This window comes from Perca flavescens, chromosome 9, assembly GCF_004354835.1.
Source record: "Perca flavescens isolate YP-PL-M2 chromosome 9, PFLA_1.0, whole genome shotgun sequence".
Taxonomy (NCBI): Eukaryota; Metazoa; Chordata; class Actinopteri; order Perciformes; family Percidae; genus Perca; species Perca flavescens.
The window spans coordinates 9,703,659-9,727,888 of record NC_041339.1 but is presented as its reverse complement, the minus strand read 5'-3'; the positions used below and the strand labels follow the sequence as shown (position 1 = coordinate 9,727,888).

The 24,230-nt window shown below is 39.1% G+C and overlaps 1 protein-coding gene across 1 annotated transcript in view; it reads left to right on the top strand.

Annotated features, from left to right (window-relative positions):
* Nucleotides 1–24,230, top strand: part of slc1a7b (solute carrier family 1 member 7b) — a 124,269-nt gene that overhangs the window by 84,588 nt on the left and 15,451 nt on the right. Inside the window, exons 4-8 of the mRNA XM_028588027.1 lie at nucleotides 19,500–19,542; nucleotides 19,645–19,876; nucleotides 19,963–20,062; nucleotides 21,350–21,583; nucleotides 22,391–22,585. Of these exons, the coding sequence (XP_028443828.1) occupies nucleotides 19,500–19,542; nucleotides 19,645–19,876; nucleotides 19,963–20,062; nucleotides 21,350–21,583; nucleotides 22,391–22,585 (804 nt within the window). The remainder of the gene's footprint in view (nucleotides 1–19,499; nucleotides 19,543–19,644; nucleotides 19,877–19,962; nucleotides 20,063–21,349; nucleotides 21,584–22,390; nucleotides 22,586–24,230) is intronic.

The window sequence follows — 24,230 nt, the reverse complement described above, 5'->3', positions numbered from 1 at the left end:
GCACCGTAATAACGTTTAAAAAAAGACTCCAGAAGTGACGTAGTAATTACCGCTCCGCGTCTGTGAAAGATTGCTGCACGTTTTATGTGAGAATTTATACAATAAAAATACCAATAATGAAAAAAATAGTGTTTTATGCTAATACTTTGATTTGCCTTGTCGCAGAAAAATACTAGGCCTATATAAAAAACTACAGTTCAGTGTTTAGAAATACAGCCTAATAGAGAGCCGAAGTCACGCCTTTCTACTTCCGGCCAGTGGGACCTATCTTTCGAAAAAATATGAAAGAGAGTCAATGGAGAGATGATAATTATTTTTTGATCCCGTTTGAATTGAGCCATGGATTACAAATATAATGTTCGTCAATTTAAAAGATAATCTTTCAACCGAAGAAAGTCTCAGTTTATTGTTAAACTGTTGAAGTATAAGACTGTGAAAATACGTAATTAGAAAGACTACACACTTCAATGTCGCATGGATGACATCCACACAGCTACAATGTCTGTGTGTGTCGTACCGGGGATGTAACGTTACTCAAATTGCTTGTTCTTTAGCTTATCTGCTGAAAACACTTCACTGGATAAAACTCATCAGGTAAGATAACGTTACATGTGTTGTGGAACAGAGCTAAGCTAGCTAGCTAGCGAGCAAGTTGAGCATCAAGCTAGGTGATGTAAATTGTGTAAGACGAGAGATGTAGTTCAAAACTAAGTGGTCATATGACAAACCTACAGCTAACCAAGACTTTCTTCGGTTGAAAAATATTCTTTTAAATTGACGAACATCATATTTGAAATCCATGGTTCAATTCGAATGGGATCAAAAAATAATTTGCCTCTTCCCATTCACTACCATTCATATTTTTTCCGAATGGGGCATGACTTTGACTTTCTATGGTTTGTTTGACAAATGTGCATTTGTTTTGACTTGTACTGTTGTGAATAACTAAAAAGTAACTATTTAAGCCTACAAAGAGAAGCATTTAAAAAAAAAAAATTCCCATTGCATCATTATTTAAAAACGCAATTTTCTGATTTTGTAATTGATGAATGTTAATAGCAAAGACTAAAGGGAAAAAAATTTGCATATTTATGTTTTGTTTGTTTGATTTAACATCACACTGCATTATTAGTTGTTTTAAATAAATTACTTTTTTGAAATAATAATTTATGGTAGGCCTAACAAATTAATTATTATATTCAGAAAAGATGATCCTCATATCAATCACTGTGGTTACAGCTTGTAGCCATCCTAACCTTTGTAGCCTTTACTGAGAGACTACCTTTTCAAAATTAAGAAGGGACTAGTTTTAGGAAGCATTTTCAGGAAATTAAAAGGATAAGCAGATTGTTTCCAAGGTTTTTGTTCACAGAGTAAGATATATATAGCTTTGTTTGGGTATGTGTACATATACAACATGTGTTTTGCCATTTTTGGCACACTTCTACCACAGACACAAGTACTTTTGCATATTCTGCTGAAACAGAGACCTGTGTGCAGTAGTGCAATGCCACTAATCTCATTCAACCATTTCACAAACTGAGGAAAGGGTCGTGACATGGGTCAGAGGGTATCAGAGGTCATAAATGATGAACCAATTCATCAGCTCTGCTTCTATAGGCACCTTGGTGTTCATATGGACCTGAACACCTTTGGCTGGAAGGCCCGTGTTCAAAGTGTGTGTTATCATTTAAGATACGTTCACACCGCAAGTCTTAATGCCTAATTCAGATTTTTTTTGCTCAGATCAGATTTTTTGTTTGGCTGTTCACATTACCTTTTAAAATGTGGCCTATATCAGATTCCAAACACGCCCCAGAACCTGTTACAAAGCTAGTGTACTTGTTGTTCTTCCGGGGTGGTTGGCTGGATTTGTTCGGCTCCTGTGTTTCTGCAGTCTGCCATAAATGGGCTTCATTCCATTTCAGATTGCCGCCGCCTGCCGGCCGACCACGCAAACAGTACATGAGACAAATACATGAAACTGTATTTTATTATTATTGTTATCTTCATTGTTTGAATCATCAAATACAACATTAGACAAAAACATCAATATTACAAATATTATGTATTTGTATCTTTCCTATCTGCCGAGCGGTAATTACTACATCACTTCCGGAGTCTTCAGCTGATTTTTTTTAAAAGTTATTACGGTGCATAACTTACTGGAACAAAGCTGAGCAACGTGTTGTTGCTGGTGACAAAGCCCCTTTATGAGGTTTTTTTAACATTAATATGAGTTCCCCTAGCCTGCCTATGCTCCCCCAGTGGCTGGAAATGGTATAAATAGATGTAAACCAAGCCCTGGGTATCCTGCTCTGCCTTTGAGAAAATGAAAGCTCAGATGGGCCAATCTGGAATCTTTCCTTTATGACGTCATAAGGGGAAAGGTTGCCTCCCCTTTCTCTGCTTTGCGCTGATCCCCTTCTCACCTTCCCAAGTGCATCCTTGTAGGCTTGACCAGATTTAAAAGCTGAATCCTATGTCGTGAGCAGAGTCTGCACCCCACTGTTCATCCATGGTTTCTGATTAGGAAACCCTCTGATTGTCTTTGTCTCCATCACATTATTAACACAAAAGTTGATATAGGAGAGGACGTCTGACGTGTGAACCTCCAGATCCGTATCCTCAGCAGCAACAGTCTTGCAGTGCTGACTAGGCTTCCTCAGTCTGTGTCTGAACTGTTTTAACTGTTTTAACCCAGAACCCTCACTTGTTATCCATTTTCTCTGCTTCATCCATGGTGCTGTTATCAGTTGGACGTAGTCCCGATCTTCTGGCTGCAGCCGGCTCCTTAACGATATGTAACACACTGCATGAAAACATGACCCTGAGTTCTCTCATTCTCAGCTCAATAGAGACAAGTGGCTATTGTTGGGTCTGAACACCTGTATGTTTTAATCTCCTACAAACTAAAGAGTTTTCTGAGAGCCAGGTCATTTTTATACTCTCTGTCACAAATCACGCACTTGCAAAATACTGACCATTGTTGCCTCGTCCCCGATCAGAGAAGACCTTTTTTTCTCAGGCAATAATCTCAGACTCCCTTTATAATGTTAAATCACTGTAAAACCAGATGGCCTCTCATAACCCTGGGAAACAAGGCAACAAGGCCAGCATCATGAACTCTACAAACCTGTTACTCTTACTCTCACAAATATATTCTAACAATCCCTCTTTATGCACCGCTCACGCGGTGCATACCATAATAAGTGTAAAACAATAAACATTTTGGAGAATTTAATTTCCCTCTTTTTACACAACGCTGTATAAAAACTACCTAATATCTAACTACCTAACTGCTAACCTAAACACTTTTAAAATGATTAACATTCGAAAAATGAATGAACTAATAATAAACTAGTACTAAAATAGCAGTGCGGTGTGGTGCGTGTAGCCTATATGTAGGATTTTAGCTGCTAGTGTAAGCTGCAGAATACATTGCTGTTTGTGACTATACTTGGTGGTTACATTTATTATTGTGGAAATCTCTAAGCATAGTGGGACAGCAAAAACCTCAATATAAACATCTACGTCCATTAAAATTGTAAACTCACACTTCAAATCTATGTCTCGCTTATGGCTATACTGACTGCAGAACTACTAAAATTAGACTTATGTTTTAGCTTTTCAGTTACATTAAGTCAAATCAAAAGGCCTATTGGGGCCACGCGCAAAACTGAGAAGCAAAGTAGGATCAGGAAAAGAGGATAGAAAAACAGTTGGAGATAGGATGGATGGGAATTGGAGAGGGGGGCACTGGGTGGTGAGTCATGCAAAGGCAAAAGGCAGCAACTGACATATAATCAATATTTGCTTGCTGTTCACCATACTTACATCCATTATAAGAACACCTAACCAAGGTCTAGTCATCATGGTATTTGTTTTAAATGATATAGAAGCAATCTTGAATACAAAAGGTATATTAATACATTTATTATGTTTAACAATTTTGCAAGACACTGTATTTGTGTCATATTCTCATTAGGGGCTGAGCCCCCCCTAAAGGTCTGATCCTAGAATCGCCCCTGGTTAAGGGTTAAGGGCCACCAAATTGCTCCAGATGCACAGTCAACAAACTCGACTTGGATTACTACTTTTTAATTCTGAGATAACATTTAAGTTAGCCTATTTTGTATGGACGTTAGCAATAACTAGCTTAGTGCTTTTATGGATGTGTGAGATTTGACATGAACACAAGTAAGAAGGAAATATGGCTCAAACACGTATGGATTGTTGTGGATACAGCAGATGACGTACATTGTTTTGGATTATCTTCCATGGATGATATCGGATTGTATGGAAAGGTAGGATGCACATATATAATAAATGGTTTTCGGCGTCGGATGTGAGGCTCCGCCAAGTGAGGAGGTGTGTTAGCGTTAACGTTAGCGCTACATGAAACAGATTAAAGTTAGCTAGCTCCGGGCTGTTTAGTTGAAACATATGTTGTGTGTATGTTACATGGTTTGGTGACAATTGAAAGCGGCAAACTTTGACAATATGACGAGTACAGTAACATCACGGCAGTACAGTAACATCTCTCTTGATACCTGGCTAAACCAAGTCCGAACACCTTAACTCAACTTCAGCATGCAACCGCAACAGCTGTTACAGCTGGTTTCTCGTATGGTTTTGGATGTTACGGTTGTCATAACCCTTTATTTTCTCGTTAAAACAATCAAATTGACTTACGATATTTATTCACATGATAAAGGAGGTCTCAAATACCCCAAAAGTGACATTAACTCATTTTTGCCCAAACATGATGTTACGGCGCTTTGCCCCCGTAGGGCAGAATAGACACAGCTATGGAAATCAACATTGACGTAATCATGTCTTTTCATTTGTTTTTAAACGTCCTATGCATCCAATTGGCTACAGGCTCACATTGTACGTAACTTAAACATTAATATCAACATTAAATATTAAATTTTTCTACTAATTCTTTTAAGCCATCAGAGAAGTTGTTCTCAGCTGGTTAATGCCCTTCTACGCATCCCATGTGTAATTAGCAAAAAGCTGTAATACAATTTCAATTTTGTTCACTGTTTCCCACCAGAAAAGAATGACTTAAACGCCAGCGCCAAATTTAATTGCGTGCAATAAACTCGTTGCCTCTGGGTGCATCAAGCTTTATCACACATGCACAATCTGTCATCAAAAGTGCTACCAGTAGTGTCCCTTCCTGCTCAGTATGGGACGTTGAGGTGCAGCTTGTGGAACATGGAAGATACGCCACAACCCCACAAGCCACAATACATCAGCTCTACTGGCGCTTTGATTAACAGACCATGAGGCTAAGGAGTTACCTTTGTCAGTAGTGATGTTAACACCAAGACGAGCTTAGTAGATGCACACTTTTTTCCCCATCCTGTTCTTGAGAAGCAGGTGTCATTACCTGGAAAAGGTTTTAGCAACAGGTGGTAAGACAATATTTACTGAGGGAAACAGTAAACTCAATGACCTGTATTTTCCATTTTAGGTGTGAGGTTTAGAGAGTGCATAGCTAAACAGACTAAAGATACATAGCAAACCTGTGACATCATTTCTATTGTTTAATTCTGAATAGGGTCTTACTGTGGAGCATGCTTATGCAATTGTTCCATAGATGTTTTATCTTTGCGGTTAGGTGACAATTTGATCTTGCAAATTAAAGGTTGTCTCGGGTTCATTGACTGGAGGTTCTTGTACACGGATAGTAATTCTCTCACATGGGTCTTTTCCAGCGACATCTAAACACGCCCAATAAATACCCTGGTCTGCTTTGTTTACATTCCTCATTATCACTATACTATCCCACATAGGTGACTGGCCATTCGACTGTTTTCTAACTAAGGTCCATCTGGACGTCTGCTCGGTGTCAGCTTTGTAACCCTCGGAATCTGAGTGTTGGAAAACATGGTCCCAATTGGTACAGTACTCTGTGTAGAGATGGGCTTGTTTGGTATGCTCGGTTGTGTATCAGTGGTCAGATTCAGAGTCCGATTCGTAGCATTGATTTTGGTTATTTTCCTGTTTTTTAGTAGCTGCAGGTCATGCCATATTATTGTTAACAGTATAATTAGTGCAGCTAAGAAGAGGAAACACATCATTCCCCTGAGACCGCACAGTCCCGGAAGCCTAAAAGGATGCCACGGGCGTTACTGATGAGTCCAGTTCACTTTCTCCTCTAATATGGTTGAGGGATGCAATCTATATATATATAGACATACATATATATTTATACATATATATTCTCTTCACTGGGTTTGAGACACTCCACTAATTCTTTTTATTTTTTTTTCTAGTCTAAAAGACCCCCTTTGTAGCCCAGACTCCCCTCTCCCACTTCAGATCAGTGAGACTAGACTCCTCAGCCCGGGATAGCATACCAAATACCAAATTTAAGTAAATTGTTTTAATAAATAACGTCACCTCTGTCTTCCCCAGACAACCCAAATACCTTATTACAGTGTGATGAAGGTGAATCCAGGTGGTCCTTTCAGTGATTTCAAATTGGTAGCAGTAGAGAGTAGGGCTTGATATGATTCCACCTAGGGCTGGACCATATATTTCGCTTTATCACTTCAAGGAGTATCTATAGCCACCGGGTTCCTGATGTTAAGTCAAACCGAACAAAACAGAATTTTTAGCTATAAAACAAACAAGCAAACAGGATTTCCAGCGATATCAATAAAAACAAACAAAAAGAATTGGTAAAAACAAATGTGAACTTTTTTTTTTTTATAATCCAAAAAACAAAAATAAAAATCCAAAATATCCAAAAATCCAAAATAACACGTTATTTATTAAAACAATTTACTTAAATTTGGTATTTGGTATGCTATCCCTCTTTTGAGGCATGAAAAAACATGACTCAATAACAAATCAAAATAATGTTCAATGTTTTTCGCTTTTTTTTTTTTTTTTTACCTTAAACACCCTCCCTTGTCACAATAGCAAAAGCTGTATAAACTAACAGAAGTTAAATAAATTATATCGAAAAAGAGAACAAATCCCCAGAGATAAATGTTTTTGCAAAAAATTAACTACATAGTGTAAAAAAAATAAAATAAAATGTCATATAGCGAGTCCAAATAAAACAAAGTATGTAGTAGCATTACTGACAAACTCAGCGGAGTCTAATAGAACAGTTATTTAAAACAAAATCTCATAGCTACCGGAATTGGCTTCAAATACAATCTCAACCAATGAACTGAGATGAATCAAACAAAAACATGTTGTCTGGATCTTCAATATGTTGTAAGGGGCCCCCTTGGGGGTCCACAGAGTCAATGCAAGGGGGGGTCCTGAATTAATTGAAAGTTTTTTGTTTTTTTTCAAAATTAAAGTGTTAACACGAGTCCAGTATATTATTATTAGCAAATCTAAATCCCCACTGCTCACTGGCCTCTAGGGAAGGTAGTCTCTAAAGTAGCCGTCCATAGATACAGTAAATCTTTAGTGCTAAACATGCATGTTTAGCACTAAAACATGATTCGTAGAACCACAAAGACAGTCTTTAGGATATAGTAATAACTTGTTATTCCATGCTGTCTGGTGTTTGTAAAATCATCATGAATTAAAATGTTCCCTAGAGGTAGTGGCAGTAGAAAGAAAGTAACAATCCTATAAATCAAACTAAAAAAAATATACCTCAGTGTATTAACAGTATTGCTAAGTGTGAGCAACAGGAGCACAATTTATGTTTGACTGTCAAATGTGAGCGTGTATCTGTGCAGCTGGGAAGCCCCACCCTGACCGTTCCCAGAGGGCTCACTAAGGGCGTTTTCACACATACCTCGTTTGGTCCGGACTTTCGGACTTTTTAGTTTGATCCGAACCAAAATTACAGGTGTGAAACCTCCCCCGGACCGCGGTCCGGATCAAAAGACCAAATTTTGGTCCGATAAAAAGAGGTGGTCTCGGTCCGGACCAAACTGAACCATGGTCCGGTTCGTTTATAGTGTGAAAGCATTTTTTGGATGGTTCGGACTTTTGGACCAAATACAAGAAGCTCTGGCAGGCTCTCCTTGTGTTACAAGACCGGGGAAGCTCCTTAGGTGCTTAGTGAGAGAGAGTGACGGTGAATACGTTCAGAGAAGACAGCTGTCGGCTATCAGAGCAGAGAATACATCAGCAGTTTATTTGTTAAGTGGTAAATGTACAGCGTAGGTTTCAGTTTGTCTCTGAATAAATGCTCCAGAAAGAAAGTTCCCGTGTCTTGCTTCTCAACATCACAACAAAACAAAAAGGGCCGCGGGGGGAGAGCAGCAGTCAGTTGGAAAAACTCCGACACAGAGAGAGCATATGAGAGGACGAGGAAGCCCTTCAACAAACCAATCAGTTAGAAGTATCTGGAGACGTAGCTCACGTATGTGATGACGGCAGGACGTAGGTTTGTCATGTATAGATCTTTAGTGCGCTTGCAAAACTGCAGTGTGAAACCACAACTTACCGGATCAAATGTATACAATGTAACAAAAACATGAACCTTGGTCCGGACCTTGTTTCGGACTTTCATGTGTGAAAACGCCCTAAGAAACCACACCCCGTTTGTAGTCAACCTTGAAATTTGAGCCACTGCACCGGGAAGACACCAAGCAGCACACAACTTACACTGTAGACCAGGGGTGTTAAACTCAAGTTCACTAAGGACTACACTGGAAAATGAGAACCACATCAAGGGCCAAACATGTAGGTTATGGACAAACTTTAACGTAATCCAAAAAAAAAATTAAGGTCTCGTATAGTCTCCTTACATATAGTTAAAAGTCAGCAAAAATGTTAGCCATCATAGAAGAAAGTGGCCAAAAGTCTGAAAAAAAAAAATCAACAAAATACAAAAAGCAACAAAAATCAGGTGGGCCAAAATTTATTGTAAACCAAAAGTGATATGCGGGTCGGATAAAAATCTATTTGGTCCGCTGGCCTTGAGTTTGACACACGTGCCCCATCCTAAAAATAAAAAATAAATAAAAGCAATCTAAACCCTCAACTAGGTCCTGATAATTAACGATGTACGAGACAGCCGTTGTGTCCCGGAACTTAAAACCCTCTTCTCCAGACCTAAGTACAACTCGGAGCAATAAGCAACAAGAAAAGAGTACGAAATAAAGTAGACATTGTGAGGTGCAGGTATATATAAGATGGCAGTTTCAAAACTAAGCCAACCTCAACACAGCTGAGACAGATGGAGGCACGATAGATATGAGTGAAACTGTCAGAACTATGAGACTGTGCAACACACAGCAACTATATTAGTCACCGTCATGCAGTAGATCACTAAGCAACTTGGAACAGTTTGGACTTCTCCACAATAATAGGTTTGTGGGGGAAACTGCTTTGTGTCTGTGTCGTGTGAGCGTCTTCAGAGCATTTGGTAAAGAAAGGAGGAGTTCTTCCATGCTATGTGAACGCAGGGCCAATCTATGTCTGATCTAACAACAGTGAAGAACAACTTTCCCTGTAGTCGATCTTAATAAAATAAGAAAATGCAGATAGGCAGAGCGGTAGAAGAAGTCAAACCATTTGCGTAAGGAAGTACTAAAATAAAATTGCAAACAATGAGCTGACGCCAGCAATATGCAAAACAAATAAAACCTAAGTAAAAAAATATGTATGTATTTTTATAAAAATAACATGCCCCAAAAGTTGAGGAAAAAATAAACAAAAATAGTAATCTTTTCGAAAAAAAAAGAAAAATTATCAAAACGGTTAAATCAAACAGATAAGTGTTTCAAACAAGTAATCTGTTCAGCAGGACTTATAGGTATGACTGTTAGGCAGTTCAAATAATAAAACACCATATTTCATATATTTTGTGTACACAGGGAAAATCCTAATTTGTCTCTTTTAGAATATATCAGATTACAAAAATATCTGAACATGTTTACAAAATCCTGATACTGACTGTTTTTTGGCTGGAGGCAGAGTGATGAGGAAGGTAATGACTGAAACAAAAAGTCAGAAAACGGATTACAAAAGCACAAGCAGGAAAACACACAGGCTAATCTGCAGAAGCTTGAAACATGTGTCACCGAGTAGGCAGGAGCAACAATCAAGCGAAGATGGTGAGTCAATCCGGGGTTTATATACTGGGCTTGATTGGAGTTGATGACCGTCAGGTAAGAAGGAAAAAGAAAAACAGAAACTCACAGCCAGCCGGACTCCAACCACCACAACGGACGCCTCCAGGCGGACCGCCAGGCTTGTCCGGGTGGGCCCTGTAGAAGTCGTCCAGCAGGGTCTTGTCAAGAATCTGGCTAGTGGGAATCCATGACCGCTCCTCGGGACCATACCCGGCCCAGTCCACCAGGTACCAATAACCCCGACCTCTACGTCGTACATCCAGGAGGCGTCGCACTGTGTTGGCCTGGTGGCCGTCGATGATGCTTGGAGGGGGAGGCGCTGCCACTGGGACGGAGAGAGGACTTGTGGAGACTGGTTTGATCTGGGAGACATGGAAAACTGGGTGGATCTTCATGTGTGATGGGAGCATTAGCCTGACGGTGGAGGGGTTCAAAACTGACTCAGTGGGATAGGGACCCACAAACCGGGGGGTGAGTTTCTTGGAAGTAGACGGAAGTGGAAGATCCCGGGAGGAGAGCCACACCCTCTGGCCCGGCCGGTAGGAGGGAGCGGAGATGCAATGGCAGTCTGCCAGGCATTTGGGCCGGGCGGCTGTTCATTGGAGAGCAGCCCTGGCCTTCTTCCACACTCGACGACACCGTCGGAGATGGGTCTGGACCGACGGAACCGTCACTTCCCCCTCCAAGGATGGGAACAGTGGAGGCTGGAACCCCATGGCGCACATGTTTCCAAGGAAGTAGGTTTTAAAGGTAAGGTAATGACCCGTATGACATAGAGTCTTGTGTGAGGTGTCGTTGAACTCGGCGGGGAGTTCCCTTTTCATTGGTGACGATTTGTGGTCGGTCGCAAGGAGCGGCGTCCGCCGGTAACCCTAGGGCCCATCGATCGCTGCTCGCAGCTTTAATTAGGGCCCGAGCGCCCTATTGAAACTGAAGGAATTATTCTTTCTTTCTATTCTTTTTCCCGTCAAATGAATTTCCTTTTTGAAGGGCTTAACATATTCAACAACTCACCAAATTTGGCGGTCGCATCAAGTCTGGAGAACATTTACGTATTTTAAGGGTTTTGGGAATAGGCGCACAAAAATGGCTCGCTAGCGCCCCCTAGAAAGTTAAAAAGATTGAGTCCCTGCAGTGCGTTTAACGTAGACTCACGCAACTTGGTAAACATATGTATCATGTCAATATGTACATAAAACTTCATTAGAGCCATACCCTAAACCTAACAGGAAGTCCGCTATTTTGATTTCAATGTTCGAAATTAGTGCGATTTTGGCCATTTCCACATGTCATACTTTAACGAACTCCTCCTAGAGATTTCATCCGATCAACTTCAAATTTTGTCTGTGCCAACTTAAGATGTTAAAGATGAAAAGTTGTTAAAAGAAAAACTTTTGTGCCAAGGGCGGCCATTTTGCGTTTTTTGTCACGAAACAGGAATGGGTTAAAGTGTACATTGTCCAGCTGGCTCGAAACTTTTCAGGATTCATAAGAGTCCAACCCTGAGCCAATATTAACTTAAAGTCATAGCGCCCCCTAGTGGCAACAGGAAGTAGGCCTAAAAGTCAAGGTGCTATACTTTAACGAACTCCTCCTAGAGATTACATCCGATGGACTTCAAACTTGGTCTGTATCATCTCAACACCTTAAAGATGAAAAGCTTGCACCTGGAAATCTGCCTTATATGACAAAAATCATCCAATTTACATGAAACTTAGAATGTGTGGTCTACATGTGATACTGAGCCGGCCCCTATACTTTAACCACGCCCCCCTTTTATAACATTATAACAGTCTTGTGTGAGGTGTCATTGAACTCAGCAGAGACTTCATTCTTCATTGGTGATGGTTTGATCCGCCCCCTAAACGTTAGCCACGCCCCCTTTTATATCTAATGACCCGTTTGATGTAGACCCTTGTGTGAGGTATCATTGAACTCAGCAGAGACATCCTTATTAATTGCTGATGGTTTGGCCCGCCCCCTATGCTTAAGCCACGCCCCCTTTCATACCATTTCATCCGTTTAAGGTATACCCTTCTGTGAGGTATCATTGGACTCAGCAGAGACTTCATTCTTCATTGGTGATGGTTTGGCCCGCCCCCTATGTTCAAGCCACGCCCCCTTTCATACATGCTGACCCATCTAAGGTAGAGTCTTGTGTGAGGTATCATTGAACTCAGCAGAGTCTTCCTTTTTAATTGGTGTTGGTTTGAACCGCCCCCTATGCTTTTGCCACGCCCCTTATCACAGCTAATGAACCGTATGACGTACAGTCTTGTGTGAGGTATTGTTGAACTCAGCGAGGAGTTCCCTTTTCATTGTTGACGACTTGCGGCGTCAGAGTGCCGCGCAAATGCACGGTCGCAAATGCACGGTCGCAAGTAGCGGCGTCCGCCAGTAACCCCGACGCGCACAGAGGCGCGAGGGCCCGTCCATCGCTGCTCGCAGCTTTAATTATTATTATTATTAACAGCCAGGGTATAAACCAATAGAGTATGTATTGATCATATTTTACTGAGATATATCCTACTACAGTATACTGTCCTGTAATGTAATTTGTGTTTACATTGTTTTACTGTAATTATATTTTAAAATGCATATAATGTATTAAAACACTTTTTTTTACATTTACCCTTGTCTGTTTGGTTCATTATATAATACATGAAATAAGGTTGAGACTATTATAATGCTTTATTTTTAGTCCAATATAAACTTCACTTACATAATGGTAATTTGAATGCATTTTGCTGGGGGTGGTAGAAGAAGCTGGAACTCATTATTCACAGGTCAAGATCAGTTTTTCATCACCAACAATACACAAACATACTGAGTAATTGGATTATCTATATATTTCACATTCAGTTTCACCTAAGGCAAGCTGTATTTCTTTGCTTACTTGTGTCTACAACAACACTTCTGAGGGTGGTGCAAGAATATCACACACAACTCCTAGACGCCTGGGATCAGCTGGTCTCTTGAGCTCACTGATGGCACACTGCTCCAATCCAGCCTTTTCTGGAGGGCAGCCCTTTGGAGGGCTGGGATGTGGCTAGTCCTTCACTTCCTTGACTTCTTATTGTAAAGCTTGAAGTACCTTATTATATGATAAAAAAGTGTTTGAATTTAGCTCAATAATAAATAATTTAATAAATCCTTTGCACTCTTGCAGAAGTGCAATAAAAGAAGAAACAGTGTGTACAGATGGAACATGTGTCAATTTAGAATACATTATATTCACAGCTTCTACATTGTACAACTTAACCAATACCCTAACTGGATAATAATTTGACATAATAATAAATGCTAGCCAAGCCAAGTCACTTTGGCTTACAGTAGCTACATTACTGACCTAACTGGGACAGCATCGTAGCTCTGCTTGGGTCCTGCAGGTTCTACAGAGAGAAGACGATAATTAATACAGCTCCACTGAGTAAGGCCTCACTAAGCCTACATAATTCTCATGGCAAATTAGCTCAGTAATGTAGCTAATGTAAGCCAAAGTGACTTGGCTTGGCATTTGTTTTAGCAGTTAGCTAACGTTAAATGCTAATTTACACAGCTTTGCTGGCTAGCTAGTAACTTAACACAACGAAACAACTACGTCTAGTAACCATGCCTGCAACGTAGATAACAGACTATATGATCAATACTTACACTTTATTAATCTTGTAGGAATCTGCTGTTTAGACTTGTTTGTGTGTTCTCCAAAATCTCTAACGTTAGCTGCACTGAAACGTCAGGGCGGGCAGGCAGGCTGTCACTCAAAAATACTCAAAAAACTCATTAGCCAATGAAGACGCACCCCTGAAAGAACCGCACCCGCGAGAGGTTTGTGTCAGAATTGCAAACAAATACGTTGGAAGCGCAAATGAAAAAGCTGGGAGCAAAACTGCAAACATGATTGAGAGAGCAAAAGACTGATCATTGATAAAGAAGCAGAGGGAACTGTAAACAAAAGGACATATTATCAAACGGGTAACACTACAATAAAAGTACATTAATTAGCATTAGCTAATGCATTAATAAGCATTAACTAACTGTTATTAACATCGGAATAAATTGTCTAATAAACATTTATTAACAATGCTCATTTAACTAAGATATTAATTGATGCATTATTTACCATTAGTTGATGCCTTAACTACCTGCTAATCACAGTTAACTAAGGTGTCTATTGTACCATTAGTTAATTCAGTAATAAGCCTTGACTAACTTTTAATAACAGTTAAGTAAGGTGACTATAGTACTATTAGTTAATATAGTAAAAAGCCTGGACAAACTGTTTGTAACAGTTAACTAAGGAGTCTATTTACCATTTGTTAATGCCTTAACTAACAGTTAAATGTGTCTATTTAACCATTAGTTAATGCAGTAACAAGCCTTGACTGTTTATAACAGTTAAATAAGGTGTCTATTTTACCATTAGTTAATGCAGTAACAAGCCTTGACTTGTTACTTGTGATTTATTACTGTTAATCACAGTTAACTAAGGTGTCTATTTTACCATTAGTTAATGCAGTAACAAGCCTTGACTAACTGTTAATAACAGTTAACTAAGGTGTATATTTTAACATCAACTAAGGGTTTACTTAGACACTTTAGTTATCTGTTATTTCCAGTTTAGGCTTTTTAGTACATTACCTAATGTTAAACTATATACCTTGGTTAACTGTTATTAACAGTTAGTCAAGGCTTGTTACTGAATTTACTAATGGTTAAATAGACACATTATTTAACTGTTACTAACAGTTTGTCCAGGCTTTTTACTATATTAACTAATAGTACTATAGACACCTTAATTTACTGTTATTAATAGTTAGTCTTAATATTGCATTAACTAATGATAAAATAGACACCTTAGTTAACTGTGATTAACAATTAGTTAAGGCATCAACTAATGGTAAATAATGTATCAATTAATACCTTAGTTAACATGAGCATTGTTAATAAATGTTTATTAGACAATTTATTCAACTGTTAATAGCAGTTAGTTAATACTTATTAATGCAATAACTAATGCTAATTAATGTACCCTTATTGTAAAGTGTTACCATCAAACGAATAAAAGACCAATAGTTTACGACTACACAAATGTTTTGTTTGCAAGTTTTAAGTTTTACCTTTGAGGTGACAATTTCTTTGCTTGAGTTAGTGTTTTTTGTTTGAAACTTGAGAAATTTTGCTTGGAATTAAAGACACAAAAATAATCCCATAGTAATTATGATCAAATAAAAGGTCAAACAAATGATATGAGATGATAGAGAAACTGTAAAACATCATCAGATAATCTATGTATATATGTAAATTTTACATATCTAACCATATAACATATACAACCGAATGGAAATAGCCAAAACTGAAAACTATGCTACTGTACTGCAATTTATATGGAAGGAGAATATAAACAAACCATATGGTCCAGGGGTAACTGCAGGCCTCTTCCTCCCTGTCATCTTCATCTGCCTCCTTCTGATCACTCTCTGCCTCTGTCCCTCTCTCTGAATCTGCAGCCTCCTCTTCATCCCTCACAGTCACTTGTTCCTTTCCCTTTTCTCTTTCACTTATTTCTGCATCTCCTTCTGTGTTTTTCTCTTGCTCTGACCCTCCTGGTCTCTCCAATTTACTACCTTCTCCTTCATTTCCCTCCTTCTCTTTAATTCAATTCAATTTTATTTCAAGTGTAATATCCCCATAAGACATGGTCTCAAAAAACTGTACAACAGGGAATTCAGTAAAAGTTAGGATTAAAAATACAAAAAACACATTAAAATCATTGCGGGTATATATGTACATAAAAGTGAAATAAAAAGTGATACAAGGGTAAAAACAAAAGATAGAGGAAGTCATGATGTTTGGAAAAAAATAAATGTTTTGAGTTTTGATTTAAAAGTGGTGATAGAGCTGGCTTCTCTGACATACAATGGAAGGTTGTTCCAGAAGTATGGTGCTCGGTAAGAAAAGTCTCATTGGCCTGCCGGTATTTTTTTGACCCTAGAAATTTATAAAATGTTGGTGGTCGTGCGGGGGTATAGGGGCCATGTATGAGGGTGCAAGGCCATTCAGCGATTTGTAGGTTAAAAGGAGGATTTTAAAATCTGAATCTGAAAAGTGAACATGCAGGTAGGCCGGAAAACAGGGCATTGCAGTAGTCTAGCCTAGAAGATACAAAGGCATGAATCAGAGTTTCGCTTTGTTAAAATTGATCTAATCTTTGCAATATTTCTCAGATGGGTGAAAGCAGTTTTTGTAAAAGACTGTGGTCTCGGAAATTTAGCTGAGAGTCAAAAATAAAACCAAGGTTTTTAATAGTTTTGCTCTCAGTGATGTCACAACCATTTATGCGCACTATAAGTTCTTCTGAGTTCTTGCACTTGGAAGGCCTTACTACCAGGAACTCTGTTTTATCAGCATTCAACAGTAAGATGTTTCTGCACATCCATCTCCTAATTTCAGATAGGCATTCCTCTAGTTTGTTCAGTTGGTTCAGTTTGGTGGGGTCATTTGCATGAATAGGAACATAGAGTTGATTATCGTCTGCATAGCAGTGAAACTTTATGTTGAATGCATTCATAATATTGCAAAGGGGAAGTACATAGATTCAAAATATAATTTACATGGGGTTAGGGTTAGTCGTCTCCGAGTTTTTAGGGGAGCCACAGAATCCAATGCCGTGGTTAAGGCACTGTTAACGCTGTCATCTGGAGGCAGCAGCGCAACAGGAGCTTAGAATGTCTGGTTAGAGTCTGGGCCATCATAGATTTGGCAGTACTGTCAATTATTACGTTATGTGTAAGTTCCAGGGTCAGGACACATTAGGATATTAAAATAGACATTAAAAAAGATACAAAAATGATCCGAGACGGGAGTCCGCTTGATAGAGAAGATCAGTATTTACTGTAAAAACTAAATCTAGTGAGTTCCCACAGTTATGAGTTGCCCCTTTCACATGTTGGACAAAATCAAGGCTAATAACTAGGTCCATGAATTCCCTAGCTCTAAGATCAGAACTGTCATTAATATGTAATTTAAAATCACCCATTAACAGCACAGTGTCATATATATATATATATATATATATATATATATATATATATATATATATATATATATATTGACAGAACAAGGATTCTTTGAGGGGCTCTAACAACAAAAGCTAGGTATTCAAAAGTGGAAAAATGTTACGTTTGTACAGTTACTGACATCGGAGAAGATAGCGGCGACCCTTTTTTCCCTTGCCTTGCCGACAACAAGAAATTGTATTCTGGGGGGGAAGCCTCAATGAGAACTGTTGAGGCAGTGGAGGATAGCCAGTATTCAGTAAGGATAACAAAGTTATGCTCAGTAACAAGGTCATTAATGTACACAGTTTTACTAGTCAGTGATTGTATGTTCAGTAGTGCAAACTTAAAGGGTTCTGGGGAAGCAGAAGGGGCAGACGTAGAGTGTGAAGGCGCAGCTCCTCCACTGGACAGTAGCAGCGCCAGGCAAGGAAGCCGCTCCAGTATGCAAAGAAATACTGGTCGACTCATTCTGATCGGGTGCCTCCTCCTGGTTCAAAATGTCAAGGGTGGGGAGTGGGACAAGTTGCTAGTCAGTCTAATCTAGGTGGGAGATTGACATCAATAAAATTCCTCTTCCTCCTGTACACTACTCAGAATTTTCTTGGCTGGCAATATCCCCCCTTTTACACTTCAGCTAATATCTCCAGCTACTCTGGCCTGCAATAGTCAAGATGTGAAAAGCTCTGGTTATCCTTGTATTACATTACACTGTAGGGCCATGTAGCTAATAAGTAACCTAACAAACATAAAATCAGAAGAGATTTATTACATGCACACATCAGTTATGTTTAGACCAGCCTACTTAATCCCATTGTATTTGTTGTTTTCCCAGTTTGACAGTAAGTGATGTCACCTGGTTTAAGAAGGATGAAGTGGATTTTATAGTACTCGTTAACTTATCACATACAAATGATTGGTCTCAGCAAGCACTGTGTAGTGTGTTGTAACGTAATACCACCAAAACCACGACCCTCTGTAAATGTTATGAATTCAAACATGCCAGGTTGTAATATTTTGTATTATGCTGTTCTTGTCTTTACTAAAATCAAAACTAATCAAAGGGCAGAATGCTCTTACAAATCACGAGGGAGCGGTTTGACTTTTGGCATAATAGACGCACTGTTGTTGATGCTGACTCGCCTTTAGCATACATTACATTTATTACAAATTTAACAAATCAAACGTGTGTTTAAACTTCACCTGGGGAAACTGACTTCACCTTCAGAGGCTCGGGGCAGCTCAGTCGCTCCAGTCTTTGCCGGGATGCAGGGCCACCACATTGCAGCAGATTCGCTGTGTGCGAGCTGCTCTGCACGTTTGATGCAGGGACGTAGCTAAGTATTTGAGGGGCAGGGGACTAAGATTACATCTACAATTATTATTTATTATTAATTAATATAAATTAATTGTTTGTTTCAATGTTTTAATAAGCTTGGGGACATAGTGGCAGTTTGTTTTTACAAGCACAGTTTTTTTAAAGTTAGGGGGGCACCCTCTTCCCCCCCTGTAGATCCGCCCCTGCCGGGAGAGCGTTGCAACTGTGCAAATGCAATCACAAAACTTTCCAGGTTGAGATCAAAATGTAGTCTTTTAGCCACCAATTTTACATCCCTGGCCCGAGAACCGTGCAATATACAGTCACGAAACTTTACAGGTGTGTAGTTCAAAATTAAGTTTGAATATTCATGTGGTCTTAGCAAGGGTGCCGGAAGTAGGGTCGTAGGAAATACGCCCCTGGCCTGATTTGGCATCGTAGCTGGTGTGATCCCATCTCAAAATGGTCTCTAGTTGTATTACTGTTATATACTGTACAGTAACTTTAGTAGCACAAGTAGGAAAGAGTTATAAAGATGTTAAGTTAAGTTATATTAAGTGATGTCAGTTACAATTTTATTATTATATACTTAATATTAAGTATTTATAACTTAAAACAAAAAGTAAGGAAATTTGTGTTTGTAAATAAATGTTATACCGTTGGAAAGCCTGTTTAGTTCCCTTTCAAATGGTGCCCCATTTGTAAGGATCATGTATTTGTGGGATGAGCAGCAGCGCATAGTATGTGGGTTGCGCTCATAAAAAGTTTGCCAAATCTTCTCTGCCAATGCCAAACAGCTTATTCTGCCATTGACTCGTTTGGTGTTTGGTGGATTGTTCTTTCCAGCTTTGTTGTGAAGAAGGATCTAATTTAATGAAAAATAATGTAGAACATACGTACAGATTATTAAAAAAACAATAATTAAACTGATGGGAAAAGGTCTTTTTACCTCCCAGAAGCATACAGTATCTAATTGTTTGCTTGCTTTCTTATTTTTCAAACTTTTTGAACTATACAAAGTTTAATATGTATGTAATCTTTGCATTGTAGCAACATGTTCCCATCTAATCTGGTCCAGGCCACATTTCAGCAGGTGAGACATTAAATATCACACACATCACTTTCAAACACAAAGGCGTAGCTTGTTTAGAAGTCTTTTTCTGCTTCTGTTTCTATTCCTTTATTTTTTCAACAGTATCGAACAAGTAGTGAGTACATTGTGAAAGCCAAGCCAACAGTGAGTCAGGCCCAATCAGAGGCCACCACGCGGCGAGCACTCATCTACGGTATTCAGGACGATAACGGAACTGACATCCAGAACTTCGCCCTTGACCTGACTCCACCCCCTGATGTGCTCATAAGAATTCGGGAAGGAACAAGTGATGGAATGAATGTCCTTGGAATTGTTATATTTTCAGCCACCATGGGTAAAAATAATTTGTCTCTGAATTCTGTTGTGGTCTCAAGTAGAATTAATCATTGCAAATCAAATTTGGGCTGTATATATTCACAGGTATTATGTTAGGAAGGATGGGGCCAAATGGCAGCGCCTTGGTGAACTTCTGCCAGAGCCTGAATGAGGCCGTCCTTAGAATAGTTGCCATCGTTATATGGTAAGGATTTCTTTAAACATTCTACTTTACTTTAGGAAGCTATAGACAGGTTTCCCTTTTACAAACAAAGGATGCACATGCAGCAGGAGGGTGTGAGAAGGCATAAATAAGTCCGACATATTTTAGGTTTTCCTCATAACTTTAACATTGATCAGTCAAGCCATTACACTTTTCTCTTGTTGACCTTTTCTAAACCCTATTAACTACCAGTTGCCTCAGCAAAATATCAACTGAACTAGTGTAAACCATGGACGGTATAAAATATGGACGTAGTGATGTTGACGTAACGCATAGATTTCTGAAGAGGCAAAATGAAGCTCAAAGTGTGTGGCTCCCAGTGGCTCCAGCTATCGCCATCTTGTCAGTGCCTGACTTTGGCTAGTCCAAAAAATGTGCAAAGAGGTGGGGCGTGATGGAGCTGAGGCCTAAAGTCTATGCTCGCTTCTTGCGCAGGCAGCCCATTTGTCAATGCCCTTAATTATGCAGACCGCCCCTCCGACTCCCCCACAGTTTTCATGAAGGGGTTACTTAGCTGTAAAGACCCAAACCATTTTTTACCAGGCTGTAAACATGTTTAATTCTGCTGTGCATTTTAACATGGGGGTCTGTGGGGATTTGGCTTCTTTTTGGAGCCAGCCTCAAGTGATCACTTGATTAAGTGCAGTATATGTTTTTTTCATTTTTCTTTTGCTGTGAACACTAAATACATGTAAACAGGATGCCAGATATCATTAAATAAGACCATTCAAAACTTATTTTCGCACAGTTTTGTTAACAGGATTATTTACATAACACAATTATACTAATACACTTACAATAGCTTATATATGGACATTTTATGTATTCTTCCGTCTCTGAGTAAAAATGACAGTTTAGAGTGTATGTGGCACTCTTCTTCCGATGTCCAACAATTTTTTATTATGTGCTACACGTTGATAGACATCTGTTGGCTTTGCAACATGATACATGTAGTTACAGTGAAAAATAACGCTAACCCAGACTTCACAATGTTGCTCCTCAACTAATGAGAAATTACGTCTGTGTCCCAGACCATTAACAGGCAGCTCAGGTTAAGAGTAAAGAAGGGGGCTTCTGTACTCTTTACTACAAATTAATGTATTTTTTATCTACAAATGTTAGTTTAAAAAAAGTAAAGTTAGTTGATATGAAATTCCTGCTGTTGGCTGTAGAAGCCCCCACTCTCTGGATATTAGAAATGTTATCATCTATCCTTTAGCATAAAAAAGCCACTGTTGCTGACTTTTAGCTAACTCCTCGCCCTGACAGGTACTTCCCATTTGGCATTGTGTTCCTGGTGGCCGGTAAGATCCTGGAGATGAGCGATCCGTCAGCTATGGGGAAAAAGCTGGGTTTCTATGCCATCACTGTGGTGTTTGGCCTAGTATTGCACGGCTTGTTCATCCTTCCTGCCATGTACTTCTTCATCACAAAAAAGAGCCCCATCGTTTACATACGGGGAATCCTGCAAGCCCTGCTCATCGCCCTGGCAACCTCTTCCAGGTAAAGAAAATGACTGCAGGGTGAAAGTGTTTTTATTTTCAAAATTATATATCTCTGAGTCCTAATACCACTTATCCTTTCCTTCCCTATCCGTTTACTGGAACATTATCATGAAAAGCCTCAAAGGGACTTTGAGAGATCAGAAAACATCTGGTGTGTGTGGTTGATAGTTTGTGATATATTTCCTCTATATAAACTGACTTGAATTTAACTGTTTTTGCATAGTTTAGCTTGTTCACATAAGCAGTCATTTAGTTCACTGTGGTAGATTCTAGACTGGTTTAATTTTAAACCCATAAGGAAATGAATGGAAAACTGAAAATCTAACAGCATGCTTTGTAAATTGCTCGTCAGCAATGTACAGTTATGTGATTTTAAAATACACAATTACTGGTGTGTGTTTGGTCAAATCAAAAAAGTAATTGTGTGTTACATTTTGTGAAATCAATCCTTGTTTTTGAAAGCAGTGTTTATTGAGATTGCAGTGTTGGTGATTTGTTTTTTTAGCTAAGCCAAGGCCAACGTAAGTGCCTGCTGTAGCGCCATCAGCACATGTGTGTTCTGTACTACTAGATCAACAAAAAGCATCTGTTGCATGCTAACAATTTAGCATATAACAGATGCTTTTTGTTGCTAAAACATTATTGCATATCTTCTTGTTCATAAAAGTTTCAGCTGTTTCTTTCACCACAACAAACCATAAATAGATAATTCTTCTTTACACACATGCCCAGGAGAAATTAAAAGGTGGTTATATAATGATTTTTGCCTGACTTTCGAATGTTCTGAGCTCTCTGTCTTCCTCAGCTCTGCCACATTGCCCATAACCTTCAAGTGCCTCTTAGAGAACAACCACATTGACCGCCGCATCATCCGTTTTGTGCTCCCTGTGGGTGCCACGATCAATATGGATGGCACCGCTCTCTATGAGGCTGTGGCAGCAATATTCATCGCACAAGTTAACAATTATGAGCTGGACTTTGGCCAGATCATCACCATCAGGTCAGTGGGCCGTGCTGTATACCATCTGTGCTTCTAAGCTCATTATATATATATATATATATATATATATATATATATATATATATATATATATATATATATATATATATATATATATATATATATAAATAATTAATATCATTGGGATTTTAAAGCAATGATATTAATGACAATAAATCCTTTACACTTGATAAAACAATTTAAAAAATATTCACTTTCTGTGATTTTTGACCTCAGCACAGATGTAGGAAAGATGTTGGTTTTAAACTTGACACAAGCAGAGCAAAGACACAAAGATCGATGATGGATCCGAGATACTTCCATGTTTTGGACACCCTGTTATATGAGCATCAATCAATATTATTTTCTTAGTAATTCCTACCATATGCCATCAAAAAACTGTATTAAATCAGGGTGAGCTCTCCCACCCTGCAATTAGGTATTGAAGAGCCAGAAATTGCTCGGGAGCTCCTGCCTTCATCAACCAATCCAAGAAATCACAGTAAACATGTCTGTGGTCGTTGATGAGCAGGTAAACCCACACACCGCTTGAATACCTCAGATCAGCATATTGTAGCTGGAAAACTTAAAAAAAGAGCCATCGCAACCAGAAATTGAATCTGAAGTGGAGAAAGCCTCTGACTAGCCTCAGCAATGGATACAGAGGATAGCGACTCATACTGATCATCTCAAAAGTAGAGGCAGGAGGAGCAATATATTGATGAAAGTCTTACTAAATCCCCTTTAAAGGATTCTGGCACATCTGACAAGCAGCGCTGCTTCAGGTCTGTGCTGCTTCAGGTAATCATAATTAATGGACGTGCTCTGCTGCGGGGATGCTGTGACAGATGTGTCTTGCTTGTGCTTAATGTATTTATGCCTTAGTTTCGGTTTTCCAACTCCGATGTTCAGCCACTTCACTAAACTTTGTCTAATTCGGAGACCAGCGTCTCAAACAGGGCTCTTTGTCTGTCAGAAGGTCTGAGATCTACCTTATCAGCAGAACAATATTGTAATGTACAGCAGACTATGGTGCAGGTGGATTATTTCCTGAAATAGTGTGACTTTATTCTTGTAATATTATAACTTTATTTTTCTCAAAATACCACAACTCCTCCAAAGCCAGAGAACATAGATGGGATGAGTTAAATTTTGAATATGCAGAATGTTTTGAACATGATAAAAACACATCTGAAAAATTACAGGCCATTAATTAAGGTTAATTACTGTATAATTTGCATAAATAAGTGCCACACATTTAAGGAGGTTACTCCATCAACAAAAGAGGAGGGAGGAGTAGATCATGCCTAAATGTGTTTTAACTCAGCAGAGATAACATTAAATGAGAAAAGTTACCCTGGGTTTTCACAGGCAGCTTCAATAAGAGCAGAGCAGAGCAGAGCAGTTCAATTAATTCCCTATGACAACAGTCCCCTGACAGTGAGTGCCCAGATGTCTGCCAGTTTAATTTTTTCAGCACCGACGCTTTCTCTCTCTCTTTCTCTCTCTCTTTCTCTCTCGCTCGAGACACACATCTGCAGACTGCAGATCAGTACTGCTGCTGGGTTAGCGCAAATCTCTCTTTTTTTCTCTCTTTTTTTAAAATGAGTCGTGAAACCAACAGTAAAGCCCAACTTTACTTTTA